This window comes from Nanorana parkeri, unplaced genomic scaffold (genome assembly GCF_000935625.1).
Source record: "Nanorana parkeri isolate BGI_ZX_2015 unplaced genomic scaffold, ASM93562v1 scaffold27, whole genome shotgun sequence".
NCBI lineage: Eukaryota > Metazoa > Chordata > Amphibia > Anura > Dicroglossidae > Nanorana > Nanorana parkeri.
In genome coordinates, this window is record NW_017306295.1 from 2,767,418 (window position 1) to 2,787,665 (window position 20,248).

Sequence of the window (20,248 nt, forward strand, 5' to 3'; positions counted from 1 at the left end):
AAAGTAGTTTATTATGCACTGTATGCTAACCGGTAAAAGCAGTTTCATTCAGCTTGAAACCAGTCTCCTTTAGAGTGGAACTAAAGTCTACTATGCTTACCTCCACTACAGCAATGTGATGTTTGTGAACTCCCTCGACACCACTGATGCTATGAACTGCCTTGCCAGCATGGACATCTTCACCCGGTCTTCTTTCAGGTTTAGCGGCATCAGCTATCTTTATTGGCTGGCCCAGTATGTCATAACTACAACACATATGCATGGGAGTGATTTCATCCTGACACCAAAGCATGCCGAGAGTGTACTCTGAGCTGCGCATGCCATGTACAGTACTAGGAAGATTGCTGGCAGGCAGAAAAGTGGCTCTTTATTGTTGAAAACACATAGTCACATAATATGCATCTTAAAAAAAACCTTTCTGCCAGCAATTTTTTCCCCAAGTGTCATTTTAAGAACTATAATTTGATCTCTGGTGTGTAGTTGGTTAACCTTTGATTATTTGCTAATAGTGATGAGGTATGGTGTGAACCCAGTTCACCCGATTTCACCTAAGCCCACTCTGAACTCTGACTGCCAGCTCCTCCTCCCGACCCAATTAGTGGCGGCAGTGGCATTCCCTGCACCTTTGTGACATACAGCTGCAAGGAATGCACTGGCGGTTCAGCGTTTTGAGTGGGCTTGGACAAACTCAGGTTAACTGGGTTCCCATCAAGCCCTACCTCATGGTTTGCTAATAGATGTGTAGAATAAATGGTACAAAAAGAACATACACTGGTAACCTTGTAGCAGAAGTAAAAAGTCACTAAGTGCCTGAACTACAAATTGCAATTTTCTGAAGCACAGACCTTTCATTGGTTGCATTTCATTATTTCCTAACACAAATACTAGGAAGATCAATTGAGAAGCTGCTACAAAATCACTAGTCTGACATAGGCCTTTCGAAGTGAAAGCAGCTAATTTGTAACACAGAAGCTGACACCTGCTTGTATTATGTGTATGTCTCGTTCAGACGGGCTGCAGTTTCCACCGCCCTCTGAAAAGCGATTTGCAGCGGATCACTTTTGAGAGTGCGGTGGAAAAGTGGCTGCCCGGCGTTGAGGTGATACTGATGCCTCCAGAATGCGGGGGGGGTTCCCGCGGTGGCAGTACAGTCCAATTAATTTCAATTGTTGTGTATGACAAGCAGCACCACCTGTCAAACACAACATGCTGTACATTTTTTTGCCTCCCACATCGCAAAGCATCATGACTGCAGCATACAGTATACAGCACCGTGCGGCCACAGTGCTGCCATTGCAGTGGGCGGCAAAGCTGCAGATCAGCACAGCTTGCTAAAACTGTTACATTGATCAGTGCATCATAGAAGCTGATACCTATACAGCTATGATATGATAGGAAGAAGTACAGAGAACAAGAGGAAGAAAAACTCAAGCCTCTACAAATGTTTCTTCACAAATAAGTCACAAGGACCGCAAATTATACGTTTCACAAAGATTGTTTTAGTTTTTATTATTATTATTATGGGGGTTTTTTTTTAAAACACAACTATTTTAGATAAAGCTTTGCTTTGAAAACCACTTGTCTTTCATAGAAGGGTAAGGAGTATAATGGGTAGATGAAACGGTCATAGAGAGATTATCGAAAACACAAGTGACGACATACCAGATTCAGGGTTTTGATTGGTAAGTTACCAAATTCACAGATGTTACAAATGCTATTGTGTGCCAAGTTCAGATGTGTCAGACTGATGCATTTCTCCAAGCCAATTATCTCCTGGATATTATTATCTGTAGAGAACATAATCAAGGAAACAACATTTATTGTATTGAGGACAAACAATGTCTGACGAAGATCAGGAAGCAGAGTTGCATTACAATTTCATATTAGTGAACTCCTTCACACAGATCTAGAGCAATAAATTCCCAAAAATAGTAATTTTAGTTTTTTTCGGTTTAAAGTGATCTTTCCCATGCATGGCAAAATAAAAGGATCACTTAGAGCTGAACTCTAGGCAGATGTAAAGGACACAAACTATTGCAGCTCTGTGATCATTATTATTATTTTTAATTGCAAGCAGTGTAAATACCTGAATTTGACCTGGTACCAGCCTCTTGCAGTTTCTGTATAGCAGAACTGTTCAAGCTGTTAAGAAACATGATGATAGGAAGAGAGAGCAGAGTGACAGAAGTGAGCTCCTCATTGTGCTGCTTCTCTTTTCACTATCCAGAAACAGATTAGGGCAGGTCCAGGACAATCTGGGCTCAGAGGACGTGGACTGAGTGATGCTGGCTGTCAGAATAAAGTCCTGACATTATTTCTCCTCAGCTCGGCTCCCAATCTGACCTCAGAGCCGAAGAGATCACTCCGCCGCTGCGTTTATATTATAAAGGTTATGGCCCTTTTATTATAAATTAACTTTCTGTAAGTTGCTAAAGAACCTGAAACATTTGACAAGGTTTCACTTGGCAAAGCATACCGTTTAATAAAAGTGTTGTCAGAGCCTTATGCACAGATAAATCCTTCATGTCAGTTATCTGGTTAAATGACAAATTGACAACCTGGAAGAAAAAAAAAAGGCATAAGCAAGTTTTACACAGAGAGTATGGGGTTGATTTACTAACCTTATAAACACGCCACGAACAAGTATACACCTCTGTAGTGTGTTCCCTCCCAGCATGATCTATGGGTGGAATCTAAACACCTTTGTAGTGTGTACACACCCAGCAGGTGTGTTGTGCAAAGACCTGCATGAATTGCAAGGTGATGTTGTGTAAATTAGCTCTAATTTGTGTTGCTTGCGTTGATGAATGCAGGAATGTAAATGCATGAGCTAACCATTTTTGTCTAAACTGTGAAGCAGCATTATATATGCATCATGTGCATGATTTTTCCATATATGGCATTAGTGGAAATATGCTTTTAGATACTTTTTGGTTGATAAATAAGTTTTGCTGTGTAAAAATCACACACGCGTGCGTGTGTTTAGGTTAGTAAATCGCCCCCTATGTGTGCATGTGACTTACATACAAAATAAGATTCAGAGCCTCGCCACAAACTTGGAAATCTCCGAATGGTCATTGTGGAATCCCATTTTTGTTAGATACTTCAGTGAACCTTACAAATAGTAACAGTGGGAAGTTATTTTATGGAGAAATAACCATTACAATCATTTGTGCTGATTTTTATATACAAAATCCAGCAAAAATAAAATATATATTGTACATATGGTAAATTCAGATGATGCATCCAATACAACTTTTAGTGAATTAAAAACAGTTAATTCCTTCGTAACGTTTACTTTCTGTACACCAGTGGGGTATGTGTAAACCTTTCTTATTATGTTCTGTAAATTGTATTACTTATAATAAACATAAATATACCCAAAATAAACCCCATAAAATTCAGTCATCCAGTTTGTCAAGAAGCAAGTGGTGGCTGCTTATTGGCATCAAAGGTTTGACTGCACAAGAATTAACAAAAACATAGCAAAATAAAGTAATATAGTGTAACTTATAGTCAGCCAAAGAACAGAAAGGGAATCGTTTCACATACTATAAGATACTGTCAATTCAACTTATCTCCAATCAAAATGTTTTTCGTTTTGGATAGTGTAGGGAAGGGTTACATTTCTGTCAACATTTGTTGCTGTTGGAGTCTCCATTTGGGAGCTTTCGACTCACTGTCTGCATTTATAATTTTTTGAGTTGCTTTTTATTCTTTCATATAGTAATTACTGCATGCATACAATAAATTCACATATAAGCAAAGAAAAAGCATTGAGATAGATAAGTGACATAGTCACTGAATCGACTGCCGACACAGTTATTAGCATGCTAGGAAACGTTACCTAACATTACCAGACGAGTTTTTTAGTTCCTGTATATTTGATGGGTGTCAGACAAAACCGAGGTGGGAGTAAATCCCCTCAATAGGTAAATGGGCAGCAAAACAAACATTCTGCACAACCTGTCAAAATCCTATTGCTGCCTAGTCCCCTAAGTGCCAGACAGTGAAGGGACTTCTTTCAAAGAAACGGCCAGAATTGAAAACCTGACAGTGGTTGGAACCATTTACCGTTCTATTAAAAAGTTTTTAAAAAATGGTTGAAGTTGGGCTTTATGTGTTCATAAAACATTTTTATATAGGCCACAGAAAGTATGCATTGTTATGTCAGTCTGAACTCACCATCAGATTTTTAGGAGGAACAAAATCAAAAAAAGTAGTCAGCTTGTTGTTGGAGGCATTCAGTTCAGTCAAGTAAGGCATGTAACTGACACAGGATAGATCTAGAAGACAAACAGAGTTGCACCAATATGGAATTTTCAGATTTTTTTTTCAAAACACTTAAAATTATTTTTACTATTTTTTTTTACTTTACTTTACTGTTGAGGGCTCTGAGAAGCCTTGCTCGGGCTCTGATTTACTGTATTGTTTATATTAAAAGGGGCAAAAAAAAGGAAAAGCAGTGGGGAAAACAAGCACTTTGCATTTAACCAATATTTTTTGGGCATTGATTCTCTGTGATCCATGTAGCTAGGGCCTTAGCAGGAGTGTGTCCCTTAGCTACATACTTTGAATAGGTATCCCTCTTTCTCATCTCATAAAAGGTATCCCTCTTTCTCATCTCATATTGCAAGCACAGGCTACAAAACACAAAGCGAGACTGGGGTGTAGATCACAGGGCCCAGAATTGGTTTGATTTGAAATTGGTTGATTGGGGCGTAGTATAAAATGAATGCTGGGTCCATACCCCAAGGCTGCCAGTATTCTACAGGTCACATTTAGGAGAAGAAGCTTTACTACATCAGGAGTGAATAAAGTGTCACAGAATGTGTCTGCGACAGCTGTAGCCTGGCATACCCAAAGTACGGATATTTTCATACATAAGGCTGATTGCTTGTATCACACATTAATGTGAAAGGAAAATATAATGGTTTTAGGCAAGGGTGAGAGTTTGGAGAAGGCAGGAGAAGTGAACAATCTAGGACAACATAGCTGAACTAGAAAGTGAGCTGAATTGGAGAATTTTTCAAAATCAGCTATTTTGGCCTAGACTGTTCACTTCTCCTGCCTTCTCCAAACTCTTCACCCTTTTGTGAATAACCCAATTAGTCTCCTGCCAAATATGAAGAGTTCTCAGCTTTGCTGTTGTCACAATTTATGTCTAAATCCTAATACAATACTACGTCTGAGCCTAAACTCAGAAGGTGAAGATATGCTATATTACAGAATATGAATTGGATTTTAATTCTGCTTAAGCACTACTTTAAAAAAATGTACCTTTTGTCTTGAACTTCACTTCATTAAAAAGAACTTGAATGGGCAGAGGGCAAAGGACTAGTAACCTGTATTGCCTGTGGTCTTCCTGCACCTTACCTTTTCTCCATTGTTGACCTGTTATGTCCTGTTCTGCACCTGTGTCTATTTGCAAAGGCAGCCATGTTGGTAGAGAAGCAGGCTTTGCTACCTAATGGCAGACAGAAACACTGGGGATCCATGACTGGTAGGGAAAAAGTCAGGAAGCAGCAGGAGGGTGGAAGAAGCACAGGTACATAGAATGAATTGAGCAGAAGTAGAGAAATACATCCAATACAGGTTCTCAGGTACAAATTACTCTACAGCAGGCAACACTGTAGTGGCATCATCACATCACACTCCAAATATTCTGAAACCAGCAGTCGGTACCTCTAACTATACAGCTATGAGGCCGTAGACAAAAGGAGTGCCAGGCACCTTTACATACCAGGAAGTGCCCTGCTATATTTCAGGTGGAATTCAAGACATAAGGTACATTCCTCAGTGCACTGCACAGTGCACACGAACACTATGGCTTTGTGGAAAAACAATTAACCTAACAGTATGTTTTAGGCTTTTGGATATAAAGCAGGAGACGCAAAAGCAAACCAAAAACAAGATGAATATATAAATAAACTCTATACAGACAATGGGGGAGGGAAGTTATCAAAACTGGAACAGGCAGAATCTGGAGCAGTTGCCTATGGCAACCAATTAGCATCTCTTTAGTATGAAATAAGAAGCTGATTGGTTGCAGTGCAAATCTGCTCCAGTTTTGATAAATTCCCCTCAATGTCTTTAGTAGGAACCAGACCCAAAAGCCAGGACAACAAAAGCATGAGTTCTTACCTCTAACTCAATATACAAATAAAAGCAAAAATAACACAGCATCACAGTTGTTAATTAACCCAATGAACTGTAGTGCACAGTCAAATGTCTGCATGGCAATTTAGCAGCACACAGTATATGCAGTCCATCATTTTTTGGAGTGCCCAACACACAAAAGTACATTAGACAATGATGCCTAATGTATTTCAGAAAAATTAAACATTTTGCATACAGTACATATCTAACTACATATCAGAATGCTGGTCCCTTGGGCTGTCAGCTGAAGCAATACATTGTGCTTCTAACAATACGTACCACAAACCTCATTGCCGGACACATCCAACTTTTGCAGATGCGCATAATTGCAGAGAATCTTTATATCATTTAGTTTTTTATCCTACAATTAAAGAAAAAATAAAAAGGTTATTCAGGTCACTGGTCATAGACATGGTTGCTCCATGTCATTAAAGGAGAACTATGACTTAAGGGCAAATAAAAATACCCCTTACCTTGATTGTAGTAGCATCGTTCTTTTTTTCTAAATTTGCAGCACATCACAGATAAAAACCCTCAAAGCTGTAGTAAATGGCGGTCTTCAGCCATGCTCCAAGCTCCTTTCCTCTTAGGGGCCGTTAACATTAGATCCAGCCCGCCCGCTGCTTTTTTTTCAAATGATATCATTGCTGTGCCCGCGCTTCCTCTCATCGTGCACAGCTGTGTTTTGTCAGCTCGTGCACGCAGGCTCCTTCCCCTCTCTCTCTCTGCATGCCCTGTGTGACGCTGACATCCTCAATTCACTGGGGATCGCTGATGAGAGAGGGGAAGGAGCTCTCTCTCTCTCTTCAGCATTTACTACAAATCGGAAAGTCCATATATGGTAAATTATGTCACTGGAGATCCCTGCTGATCGGATCGCCGGCGTCCATACACTCGCTAAAAGGACACTGCTCCGCAACGCACATCAATCTCCTCCGGCCAACAGCCCAGCGCATAGCACATGGACCATTTGCCGGCGGAGACCCCCGTGCACAGCGGCCGCTTCTCCACATCCACATGAAGATATCTATTCCAATGGTTTGCCCACAGTGCTGATTATTCCGGGCCACGCTCCAATAGCGTCACACCCAATCCGGGCCACGCCCAGCAAACCTGACACTGAGAGACATGATGACAATATTACAATATACTAAAAACACATCCTAATAAAATGTCCACAACACTTTGAGGAAGCTGTCTACCCATTATCTAGATCACACTTAATTATAGCTGGAGGAGAAACATCAACAAACACCAAAGGGTCCAGCACTTTCTTTCCAAACTTCCAAGAAGTTTGGAAACAGCCCAGGAGGGCAGATTCGTCGTTCCATGGACAGAGGAATCTGTAATATTTATTTATTTCAGACTGGGGAAGAACAAAAGAAATCTGGCAGCATATGGCCAGCGTTAGTCCCTTCCTACCCCCTCATCAATATGGTAATGACATTTTTAAATAAAACCTTTTGCTTTCATTACATACCTTATTTCATTCTCAGTGATGTCATCATTGGGTCCCTCTGCTTCACTATGCAATGAAGGCAGAATATGGCTGATAGAAGGGCTCAGGAGAGTGCTGTGCATAGCGTCTTGAATGCATCACAGCACCCTGACTCAGTTTGCCTCTGAAGAGACCTCAGCCCTGATGCAGGCAGTGGGTTGGCAATGGGGAGGGGTTATGCAAATATCCCAATACCTTGATGGATGGATGTCAGCCTGGACAATTGGTCATTCCTAGGCAAGCTGTATTTGCACACAGGTGCAAATCCCTCACATTCCCTCCAATGTGAGGGAAATCCCTGGTGGTCAGCAGGGTCACCAGAACTAGTGTCACCTTTGGAAGATTTCCCATCTAATCTTGTTCTCATGACAACACAAAATTGGGATTTTCTTTTCATTTCACTTTCAGGGATAATGGTTTCCAGGGCCAAAAGTCCCTAACAGGGACACAGACAGCAATGACTACCTGACAGGTGCCAGATACATTTTCTCTGTATTATCTTGCCAAATGGGAAAGGGACTTGAGGGGGGTCTCCTTTATCGAGGTACAAAATGACAGGATATTAGGATATTACGGATGACACGGAGCACCCATCTCTATCAAAAACCAGGAAACCGGGTTCAAAATCCTTTCCAGGTTGTACAGGGTACCAAGGCAGTTGCACAAGATCTATCCACAGTGCTCACCTCTATGTTGGTGATGTAAAGAGCAGGAGAGTTCCCTGCTGCATATTTTTTGGTCCTGCTCAGGGATACGGGACTTTTGGGATAAAAGTTGCTTCTATCTGCCAGCAATTAATGGGTTTCAGTCTAGGGGAAAATACGGCTGCTTATCTTTTACATTTGGCTTCCAATGTCCATGAAACGTTATAAGAATCATTACTTGTACCACCCTTGCTTAATGCTGCCACGGCTTGCATACCCTTGTACTGGAAAAATACCTCAGTGTCCTCCCCACTCTATTGGTCTAAGGTTAATTACATTTTTCAGATGGAGGACCTCTTGGCGTCTGCTAATCATAGAGAGGCACAATTATTATTATACAGGATTTATATAGCGCCAAAGAACAGTTTGTGCAGCACTTTACAATACAAGGAAGACATTACAATCACAATTCAAGACAAGATGGCAAGGAGGACCCTGCCCCTGAGGGCTTACAATCTAAAATTCAATCACACCTGGTTTTACTGGACCAAATTTGTTACTTCTCCTGAATATAGTACACTGCTAGGGTCACAAGATTCAATGGTTCTGGGTGGGCAATGGAGTACAGTGGCTGGAAACACTGGCATAGACCTGTTATATTTTTTTTTTTGTGGTCCACTTCGTTATGGAGGACTAGTCAGCCCGAAGCGGGACTGGGTGGGGGGAGGGGACGCAGCTATACTGTAGCCCTCAACGCCGTTCTTTCGTACTTACCTTTTCTTTTTCTCTTTCCCCCTTTTTCTATCCCACCTCCCTTTCTTTCCTCTTTTTTCTATTTCTCGTTAGAGTTATTTATCTATGTATCCCAGGACTCACGGGGTCACTTAATAGGATATGCGGCCAACATTCTCTAGTTCAATATGTGTCCAAAGGATTTGTACAAGTTCTTATCTTATGACCTTTTGTTGATACTAGATCTCTCATTTTATATGCTTGATTTATTATTTTTGAATATGGTCTTTTGTCCTGCGATTGACGTTCTGTGTATTGAAAATTGTAAAAATACATTATTTACAAAAAAAAAACCCACGACGGGTGTTCCAATCTCCCTTCACTGCATCCGAAGCTACAGAAAAGGTTTTGGCTTGAGTTGCACTTTAAAGGAAATCTGTACTGAAAGAAATACTGACGTTTCCTCTGATGATTTCCTTGATAGTCTCCTTGATAAAAAAAAAAAATGCAAGTTGTCTGGCCGTCTCAGGGTCCACTACTTTCTTAGTCATAGACTTGGAACAAGTATGCAGATCAAAAGTTCTCTCTGACTTAAAGTGACATTAAACCCTCAGATTTTTTAACATAAAACAATAGTGTAATGTGTGCCTTACTGTATTCCATGGTAGTTTATTTTCTCTTTGCTGCTCTTCCTTTTAAATCCTTATCTCTTCTCATGCTTGGGGAGAACTTCCCTTTGCAGCTGAGTGCCTCTTCCTGTAGTGCTGGCTCAGGTTGCAAACCTACACACAGACACCATGTATCCATTTCAGAGACAAGGCAGTCTACTGCAAAACAGAAGTTCTGCCAAGCATGAGAAGAGATACAGATTTAAAAGGAAGAGCAGCAAAGAGAAGGGAAACTACAATGGATTACAGTAAGGCGCACATTACAGTATTGGTTTATGTTAAAAAATCTGAGGGTTTAATGTCACTTTAAACTCAAAGATATAAAGCCAGAGACAGCCAGACAACTAGCATTTTCATAAGTTGGTACGGACAGCCCCTACATTTCCCTTAAGACAGGTGTCTCCAACTGGCTATAACAGCAGGTTGTTAAACCAACCAATACATTTATCATCTGCCAAAGGAAGCGAGCCGACAATATTTCATGAATCAAAGCCGATGTATTTTTTTACAGTATGAAGGATTTATTCAAGGCAGGAGAATGTGTCACTAGGCCTCTAGCGTGAAAAAGAACCCTGCTACAGACATCAAAAGTCTCTGATAACCAGTTTAAAAAAAAAGGATTTCTTTCTCTTTGCAGAACAGGCACAGCAGGAGCTTATTATAAATCCCATGATCCCACATGTACTTTGCTACTGAACACTGATAATGTCACCAGAGAACACGTTACAAATAGCTCTGGCATGTTCTCCTTGAGAAAATGGTGTGAAAGTCTCGGCTTGTATATACTGCTTCACCAAGTGTTTCTTTTATATCACATACAGTTTCAATATCGTTAATATCTGAATGCCAAATTGTTTAACCACTTGATGACTGGGGTGTTAAACCCCCTTCCTGACGAGGCCAGCACCGCAGTACTTTGATGTTTATTCCGCCATACAACGCTGTACTGAAATTAATTTTATACCATTTATTGGGGGACAGATAGAGATTTCTTTTGGTAGTATTTATTCACCACTGCGGTTTTTATTTTGTACTTTATAACACAAAAAAGTACAGAAAATTTTGAAAAAAAACAAACTGTTTCCCTTTGTTATGAAACATTTATCACCCCAATCACACCCACAATTGGCCATAGGTGATGCTTTAAAAGCATTTACTGCTCATCAGTTTAGTGAATGCACGAGTGGGGGCGGGGAGGGATGTCTTCAAATGTTCTCCAGCATCTACAAGGCTCCTGTCCGTATGGCCGCAGGACAGGAGGTGGTTAAAGAAACTACAGGAAATGTTTTTATTAACCCTTGCAGTGGGGCTACCCTGGCACTGCAAGGGTTAACTACTCATTTGTGTTGAGGTCTAAGGTCCAGTAAATCATCAACATCTATACACTGTATAGACGTGAGGACGCTGAGGAAGATTCCAATGTTGCTGCAGGGAGGAGACAGGCTGAAGGGAGCGCCATGACAGCTGGCCGACTCAGAGGTTCGGGTGAGTATAACTGTTTTTTTAGCATCTAGACACAAACAAGCACTCAAACCTTGCAGTGCAGGGGTAGCCCCACTGCAAGGTTTAATAAAAAAATAATAATCCTGGAGTTCTTCTTTAATAATGCGCACAATTTAATGTTTGTAACTAATGGATTAATAAATGATGCGCCATTTGTTTTATTTGATCTTTATTTTTTTTAATTCTCTTTTCCTTTTAATCTATGATTTGTGACACTTACTGTAGATATATTGCCATGTGCAATTCATTTTAGGAATAGTAATGGAGCTGAAACATAAATAAAATTGGGAAGTGTTTTATCTGTAATAATGACAGAGGTTGGGACAAACAGTGCCAGAGGTGCTTGAGTGCTTGCAGCAATTGTTGTTTCTCCCTTTATACCATGTGAATGAAAGGTGACCATTGGAAGCATCCCTGGGGGTTTCTAGTTGATCCACTTTTGATTAACAGCATTGTCTGCGTGTAAATGTGAAAGAAAAGGAGTAATAAAAGACATGGTGTATAAAAGTCGTTCTTTAACCTGACCTTCATGTCGTTGCAGCTTCTCGCTGATTCTACAATTTTCTATTACAGAAGCATTCATAGATCTGGGACATCTCTCAATATCTGGCCGGTTTCTGACCCAACTTTCCTGAACCCGACGAAATTCGACTAGTGGGTGTCGCTGTTGGCACCCTTCCGCCCAGGATCTCTCAATCAGCTGATCGAAGGAGCTGGTTGGAAAACGCTCAGTTGAACGGAGCTAGCAGCTTCTGGCTGTTTGGGTATTTTGACAGCAGCAGGCGTCCACTGTCACAATACAACGCAAACAGTGGGGGATTCAACGCTCGTAAGCATTGATGAAGGAATCTGTTAGATTTTCTTTGTTTAGCCCACAAGTTGAGCGAAGAAAAACATGAGTTGATTACCTGATAACTCTGTTTCCAGGAATCTTCCAGGACAGCCATCGAGATATAGGCTCCGCCTGCCTGCAACAGGAAACACATCCACCACATTAAATAAATAGACACGAAGTCGACTTCCCCACACCCGCAACAGCCGATTTTGTAACGGCTGTGAGTGGAATTGTGCCCAGGTGACCGCTGGGATGGTCGACGTCATGAGATCGACCATTCTCATTACCGAACGGACTGAAGCTGTACTCTGTAACTGGAGTCTCAGCGACTCCTCTACCAAGAGCGACACTTTGTCTTCTGGCAGAGCATGTGTACCTGGCTTTAGAGAAGCCCATAAGACATGTTTATAGAGCAAAACACCCTGACATGCATGCACTGGCTTCCAATAGCCCAAAGGATAAAATTCAAAATATTAACAACCACTTACAAAGCCATCCACAACTCTGCCCCCGGCTATATCTCAAACCTGGTCTCAAAGTATCTCCCTAACCGTTGGCTCCGCTCTTCACAAGACCTCCTGCTTTCCAGCTCCCTTATCAACTCCTCCCATGCTCGCCTCCAGGACTTCTCTAGAGTCTCTCCCATCCTCTGGAATTCTTTACCCCAACCTGTCCGTCTGTCGCCCACCTTGACTGCCTTTAGGCGGTCCCTAAAGACTCATCTCTTCAGGGAAGCCTATCCCACCTCAACCTAACCGCTCAACCAGCACGTTCTCAAACAATTCGACCCAACACAGCTCCCTCCTCATGTATCACTTGCCCCTCCCTTTTAGATTGCAAGCCCTCAGGGGCAGGGCCCTCCTTACCATCTTGTCTTGAATTGTATTGTAATGTCTGCCCTATATTGTAAAGCGCTGCGCAAACTGTTGGTGCTATATAAATCCTGTATAATAATAATAATAATGTGTGTCTATACAAATGTACTATACATTTCAGTTACACTATAACTGTTGATACTCACAGATATGGTTAGATGCAGATACACTTGTTCAGTTCCAGGAGCTGAACGACCCAACACTGACAGTCCATCTGAAACCATTCCTTCATGTAGCACTCCATCGAATGGTTCCTTGACATAAAAGAAGATCAAATAGTTTAGATTGTAACAAGATACAGTCGCTTTGCCTGTCTCTACAAAGGACCACCTTATACTCAGATTGCCTGCGCTCCCTCACTGCTCCTTTCTGGAAGCCGGTAATGCTTAGTGCACAAGCCACACAGAACACCCCCGATTTTACAAACTGGCAGCACTCCTCCTTGTAACATCCCTCATTAAGACTGCCATTATACAGGTGAAACTCGAATAATTAGAATATCGTGCAAAGTTCATTTATTTCACTAATGCAACTTAAAAGGTGAAACTAATATATGAGATAGACTCATTACATGCAAAGCAAGATAATTCAATCCGTGATTTGTCATAATTGTGATGATTATGGCTTACAGCTCATGAAAACCCCAAATCCACAACCTCAAAAAATTAGAATATTACATGCAATCAATAAAACAAGGATTGTACATAGAACAATATCGGACCTCTGAAAAGTACAAGCATGCATATGTACTCAGTACTTGCTTTGGGCCCCTTTTGCAGCACTTACTGCAATTACTTTTGCACGATATTCTAATTATTCGAGTTTCACCTGTATGTCTGATGAATGAACCACGTTTACTAGAGGAAATGAGCAATCACAAACTACACACTGAGCGACGAGACACGTTAACATACATGTGCTGCTTTAAGGCCTGCCCATCTATTTTGAATGGGCTGCCAACTAACTTAAAAGCGGACCAGAACATTTTTGGTAACGCAGCACACCATGACGCATAAAGCCTGTGACACAAAGCCTGTGAAGCAGCACGGACCTTTGCATGCAGTGTGTCTTGTCATTTTCACTCCAGAAGATGCATGCAGGTTCCACCGCACTCCTTTCCAGACTCCCCTTTTTCCTCAAAGGTGAGTGCTGACGTGACCGCGGATGGCACCGCTGAATATCCCATTAAAATACAGGAACCTCACTAGCACACCAAAGCAATATACCGAAATGCACGTCTTTTTATTGACGCATGTTGTCACATTTACAGCGCAACGTTTTCGGCCCATGCAGGGTCACCTTCATATTGAGCTTGATGAAGGGACCCAGCGCGGCCCCAAAACATTCCGCTGGAAATGTGACATAACGCGTCAATAAAAAGAAGCCATGCATTGCTTTGGAGTGCTAGTGACGTTCCTGCATTTTCTTGTAGTTTTCACTCCGGCGCCTCAGCTTGTGAGAACTAGCATAGCTGAGCTTGGCGAGATGAAAAATGTCACCCTAAGCCAATCGGCTTGCGCGTATATACCTGTGCATCAGGATGCGACGTCCATTCAGTTGTTACATGTGAGCCGATTGGCTGAAGATGCAGTCTTTCATCTGGCCGCGCTCATCTCACACACTGCAAGCGAACGTTCCGCGCCTCACAGCTTTCCTTTACTCTGCACCGCTTCACATGCAGTGTGTCACGGGCTTTACCAGGCAAAGCAGGTCCAGTGATTTGGTACATTGGGGTGCCATTTAGAATGAATACAACTGCAAGGCACCAACACAAGCATGGTTCAGGGCTGTTTTACTGCAACACAAAGGGGTGAAGCCAGCCTAAGAGAAACGCATGGGCTCCTTTTGCTAATGATAATTGCCAGGCTGACTTTAATACTTTTTGAGTCACAGACCCAAATGAAAGGGGTGGGCCAGGGACAGTCAGTCTGGGCATCAAAGGGCTGGATGATTCTGGATGTCTTCAAGCCAGGAAATGAGATGGGCTCTACTTTGCTGCAGCTTCTAATGTACACTGTGAGCAGGCAAATTCAGTACAGGAGAGAAGTCTGTACAACTGTACAAGACTGAGGGCTCGTTGACACCAAATCCAGATCTGCATGAGCTTCTGCATATGCAGTGCACTTCTACACTTTTGTTTAGCCGAAAATGGCCTTTCAGTGCGTTCCAGGGTGTTGGCATGCATTTTTGATGCAATTGCATCCGTTTTGGTGCGTTCCTGCTGTGCTGTGGTGTGAACTATAGCCCAAAATACCATTGGAATACATTGGATGCATTTTTGATGCGTTTTGCAATTGCTCCGCACTTAATGTAAACAAGCCCTAAGGGCTTGTTCACACCAAGCGCGCTCCAGGAGCAGAGCAGTTACAGACAGGATCAAAACTGCGTCCAATGTATGCCAATGGTATTTTGGGCTCTAGTTCACACCGCAGTGTTCATTTCCAGGGCATGTAAAAAAAACTGCAGCAAGCCCTATTTTTCCTGCGCTGGAACGCATGCAAACGCATCAAAAACGCATGCGAGCACACTGGAACGCACTGAAAGCCCATTTTAAACTAAAACGGCCTGAAACGCAGCAAAAAACGCAGTATAACACACTGCAATGTGCGTGCGGAAACTCATGCAGATCTGGCCTGCATTTGGTGTGAACAAGCCCTGAAAGAAAGGCTGGAGTTCAGCTTTATTTAGGTTTCCCTATCTTTATGTAGCACATTGGCTGATACATGACTGGTCATAGCTTATTACTCTATTACATTACTCAGGCCCCTCATCGTAATCATCTTTCCCACTCCAACAGCTTCCAACTCGCAGCCATTCCACCAACTTCCACCTTGTGACAATGAAGACGTTTTGTTTTTGTCATTTGAAGTAAAAGGCACATTTGGGGTTTTCAGTTTGAATAGCATGTGTTAGATCTTTTGTCATGTTTGTATTGCTGCCTGTGTCTTCATTGTGGACATTGAGCTTGGAAATTTGGAGAATGTACTTCTGCCAAGTGTCCACCTATCCCTGCCACTAGACTACAACTTAAAGCATATGGAAACCCCAGGGGAAAATCGAATATACTGCAGCTTGCCAGTCTTTAGATGTGGTGGCTGCATTCGTTTTCTCTTCTCCGGCTTCTTTTGCTGTTTTGCCTGGTGATCCTGCCAGTAACACACTTTCTGACCTAGGGTGACAACACTCACTCACCCTATCAGCATTGTCACCCTAGGACAGCAATGCCTTGTGCTCCCCCTTCTATGCTGTCCTCCCCCTGTACTCGCTTCCATGCTGTCGTCGTCCCCTGTACTCACCTCCCTCGTCTCCAGGCTGCCCTCACCTCCATTCTCCCCCACCCTTCTCACCTCCATGCAGTTCCCCCGTTCTCTCCTCACCTCCAAGCTGTCGTCCTTCTGTACTCACCTCCATGCTGTCCTCCTGTTGCTCGCTGTCTGAGTCAGATTCCCCGGGGTCCCTCCAGTTGTCATGCCTGGGGCTCTCCCATCCGCCAGCACTCCTCTCCTCCAGGTCTCGGTCACTGATTAGTGAGAAATCCTCCCGGAGGCCGGGGCTGAGTAATGCTACAGCCATGTCCGGAGCCGATGACACCTCAATTCTTCGTGCAGCGGACTCTTCACTCTGCTACCAGGAGACAGGACGCCGTGCCAAGAGCCGCCATGTTGTGTACAACTCTGTAACTAGGCAACACCGGGCGTAAGCGGCCAATGCATTCTGGGAAGTGTAGTTTGAGTACGGGGTGGTTTTGTTGCCATTCCTACATATAATTATTATATGCCCTTTTAAAGGACTTTTAAACGTCGTCTCGTTTAGTCCTTGGAAGGTTTTTTTTACCCGAAAATCCCTTTCAATTTGATCTCTAACTTTGGGGGTTGCATTTAGCAGAATGTATGGTTGTAACAAGAAACATGGTCCCAAAGGTGAATTAGGAACTCCAGGCAGAACAATTCATCCTTGCAGTCACCGGTGACCATCCTTATCCATAACACTGTCTTTTTTGACGACCAGTAGGCACAATACCACCCACATCGGACCACCCTTTAGGGTTGCCGCCTTTTCTTCCAGCGAAACCCGAACACTCTAGCGACGCACGGACATTTTTTGGGGAGAAGGAGTCGTGGCTTATTCGTATGTAAATAACGTCACCCATTCATGTATAAATATCACAGTTGAGACTATTTTTACTGGGGGGCCGATAGACCCTATCTTAATTTTGGTTGCCCCTGTCTGTCTGACATCATGTGTCCAGGTCTCAGCTGCCATGAAACCCGGACACAGCATTCAAAACCCTGACTGTCTGGGTGAATCCTGGACAGGTGGCAACCCTACCACCCTTACCCACAGCACCACCCTCATTCTGCCACGCCTCTATAGCCAACCTTACCTAAAACACAACCTGTATGCAGACATCCCAACCTGCAAAACCTTATTTCAGGGAGGTTCCCGTCTCATTTCAGGGAGGTGCCATTTCTGTTTTTTTGTATAAAATATAAAAATAAAAATATAATTATATACATACATACATACATACATACATACATACAGAGTAAAATAAAATCCATATACCAATGATACAATAATACAATATATTTATTTATATATACATCAGATTTGTGAATTGATGTTGAAGTATCGGTCAGTGTAAAGGTCACAATTTATTAGACAGCCCGAGACCTTTTTAATAAAACGCTGAGGAGTAAAGTCCCTGATACACAGTTGACTAGTTGCTATGGGCAGCAAATGAAATAAATGTTCTCTATAACTAGACAACCAGGACATATAATTGATTCTATATTATCCACAAAGGGTTAACAGCACTCTCTCAACCCTGCAGCAGTGCCTGTACCTGCTCTCAATAGTAGTCTATGTCCGCCCTCTCTGTGCAGCAAGTAGCTTCTTCCTTCTGAGAGCCAAGCCTCGTTCTGAGGCTACTCTAGAGATCACATGACCTTCCTCCAGGAGGCAAGCCTCACTCTGAAACCTTACCCACTGATATCTTACCGGAAAGGTTTACTCAGAGTAAACCTTTCAGGGAGAAAATGCCTCTCTCGCGGACATCAGGGAGCTGCTGTCCAAAAGAGGGAGACTCCCTGAACATCAGGGAGACTTGAGATCCCTGTGTATGTAACTACCATGTGGTCATTGGTACCCACAACATTACTCCTATTGTGATATAATATCAGATCTGCGCCTAGGAAAACCTTCACCAATCAATTGAATAAATAAATAAATAGAGCTGCTGCACTCCTGACAACTAGGTCCAATGACACATAAATAAATATGCAGCATATTTAATCACTAGAGTTGTGGATTTATTAATTCTGCGCTAAATGGTTTCAAATATACTAAGACAAGTTAAATAGGAAGCTGCTGTATTATAGACAACTGGGTCCAATAATTGGTATAACTGAATATCCAGCGCTAATAATTCAATCTGTGCAAATCGTATCCGCCTAGTCAACTGCCCCGAGTGATGTCAATGCAGTGAACTAGGTGGTAACCTCATTAACAAGTGCAAAATTATATAAACGTGTCAAGTGACTCCAATAAATGATTGTGATGCCTCTACATAATAAAGTGCATATCTAATCACAGGTGCAAAAAAAGCAGGTAAATCTCTGTGCAATTTTATAGTGCAAGACTGCTTGATAAGGAAAACCTTCACCAATCAATTGAATGAATAAATAAATAGAGCTGCTGCACTCCTGACAACTAGGTCCAATGACACATACATAAATATGCAGCATATTTATTTATTTACTACTATTGTGCCTCCTATCAACACCAACATCAGTCTGCTCTGTCTCTGTGGACACTGTTAACAGCAACACCACCTTTTTCTGACCACCCTTTACCCACCCCCGTCTAGCCACTCTTACACACAATGCTACCCTCATTTGTGCACCCACACCACCCCCCTCATCTGCCATGGCTCCGTGCTCACCATTACATCCAACCTGTATCTTTTCACCCAATTTCCACCCATACGTACATTCTCATTAGTTTATATTGATTCTTTTTCAGACTCTGCTGTTAGTACTTCTGGCTATCGTCTCTTTTGGAGATACAGAATAAAACAAAAAGAGCTGGCAGTGTCTGTCTCTATGTAAAAAGTGACAAATCGTCGATGAACTCCTCAACACCTTCATGTACTAAGTCTCTGTGGCCATCTTTACCAATGACACCAATCTCATCTGGAGAGCTTCTGTGGAACATTTACCCATAAACCCTATCACACTTGGCATAGCCCTCAACACTCTCACCCACCAAGACCACCATTAACCTCACCACCCCCACCCCCATGTGGTCATCATTACCCACAGCACCACCGGTATTTGACCATGTTTTGGCCACCTGTATCCACAACACCATCCCAGAAAGCAAGCATTACACACCCCACCAGCACCCTCATATGGCCATCCTTACCCACATCATTTTCATCTACCTTAGCACTGTTTCATCCCTTACCCCCCAGCATCACCTGTTACTGTCCACCTCATGGCCACCCGTACCCTGGACATCACTCCTTTATCTGGCCGCCCTTACCCTCAAGACCAGCCTCATCTGGTCATCCTTACCCATGGCACCACCCTTGTTTTACCATGGCCTCCCTTTTCCACTGCAGCAGCTTTTTCTGACCACCCTTTAACCACCTGTACCCTCAACACCGCCCCCAAATGCCCACAACCCCACTCTCATTATGCCATTGCTCTGTGGTCACCCCTCTACAATTGTTGTACATTATTTTAGAAGTCAGCTGTTTAGTGCAGACCAAATGTACATTTTATTGTCAGCATTTATGTCCCTTGAGCCACCTATCTCTAACACTTAAAGGACCATTTATCACTTTTTTCACACAACTTTTGACTAAGATTTATACACTTTTCCAATTGAATCTTATATGAAAAATCATGGGTTACAGTTGTGTAACTCCTAGGTAAAACACTGATAAATAGACCCTTTACTCTGTTAGTATAGGAATGTCTGAGCTGCCATTGCTGACTTTTGTTTGAAGGTACAGGCACCAGGGCTGTTATCCTGATCATTGCTTCACTACATTGTAATGTGGCCCTCCAACTTACTTTAGAGTGTATGACTAACCAAAACTTTTTAAAAACCTGTTGAATAGAGGGGTTAGAAGTTAGAACCCATGTCAAATTGCCCATGTTTTCTGTGTTCTAGTTGTTTAGATTCCCCCACTCTATTTGTCATCTGGTGAACATTACTACTTGTGTCTGCAGGTTCTCATTCATGGGGGATTGGGGGGCAAGCAGAAGCACTGAACACATTAGGGCGGGGTGGGAGTCCCAAACAGCAGCAATGTACACACACTT

General features: G+C 42.5%; 1 protein-coding gene across 1 annotated transcript in view; it reads right to left on the reverse strand.

Moving 5' to 3' along the window:
• LRGUK (leucine rich repeats and guanylate kinase domain containing) overlaps positions 1-16,593 on the reverse strand; it is a 52,513-nt gene extending 35,920 nt beyond the window's left edge. The window contains exons 1-6 of the mRNA XM_018566319.1: positions 16,320-16,593; positions 13,061-13,168; positions 6,439-6,520; positions 4,186-4,286; positions 2,477-2,558; positions 1,663-1,787 (exon numbers count right to left, since the gene is read on the reverse strand). Coding sequence (XP_018421821.1) covers positions 1,663-1,787; positions 2,477-2,558; positions 4,186-4,286; positions 6,439-6,520; positions 13,061-13,168; positions 16,320-16,487 — 666 coding nt within the window. The 5' untranslated portion in view covers positions 16,488-16,593. The remainder of the gene's footprint in view (positions 1-1,662; positions 1,788-2,476; positions 2,559-4,185; positions 4,287-6,438; positions 6,521-13,060; positions 13,169-16,319) is intronic.
• Between the last annotated feature and the right edge of the window lie 3,655 nt (positions 16,594-20,248).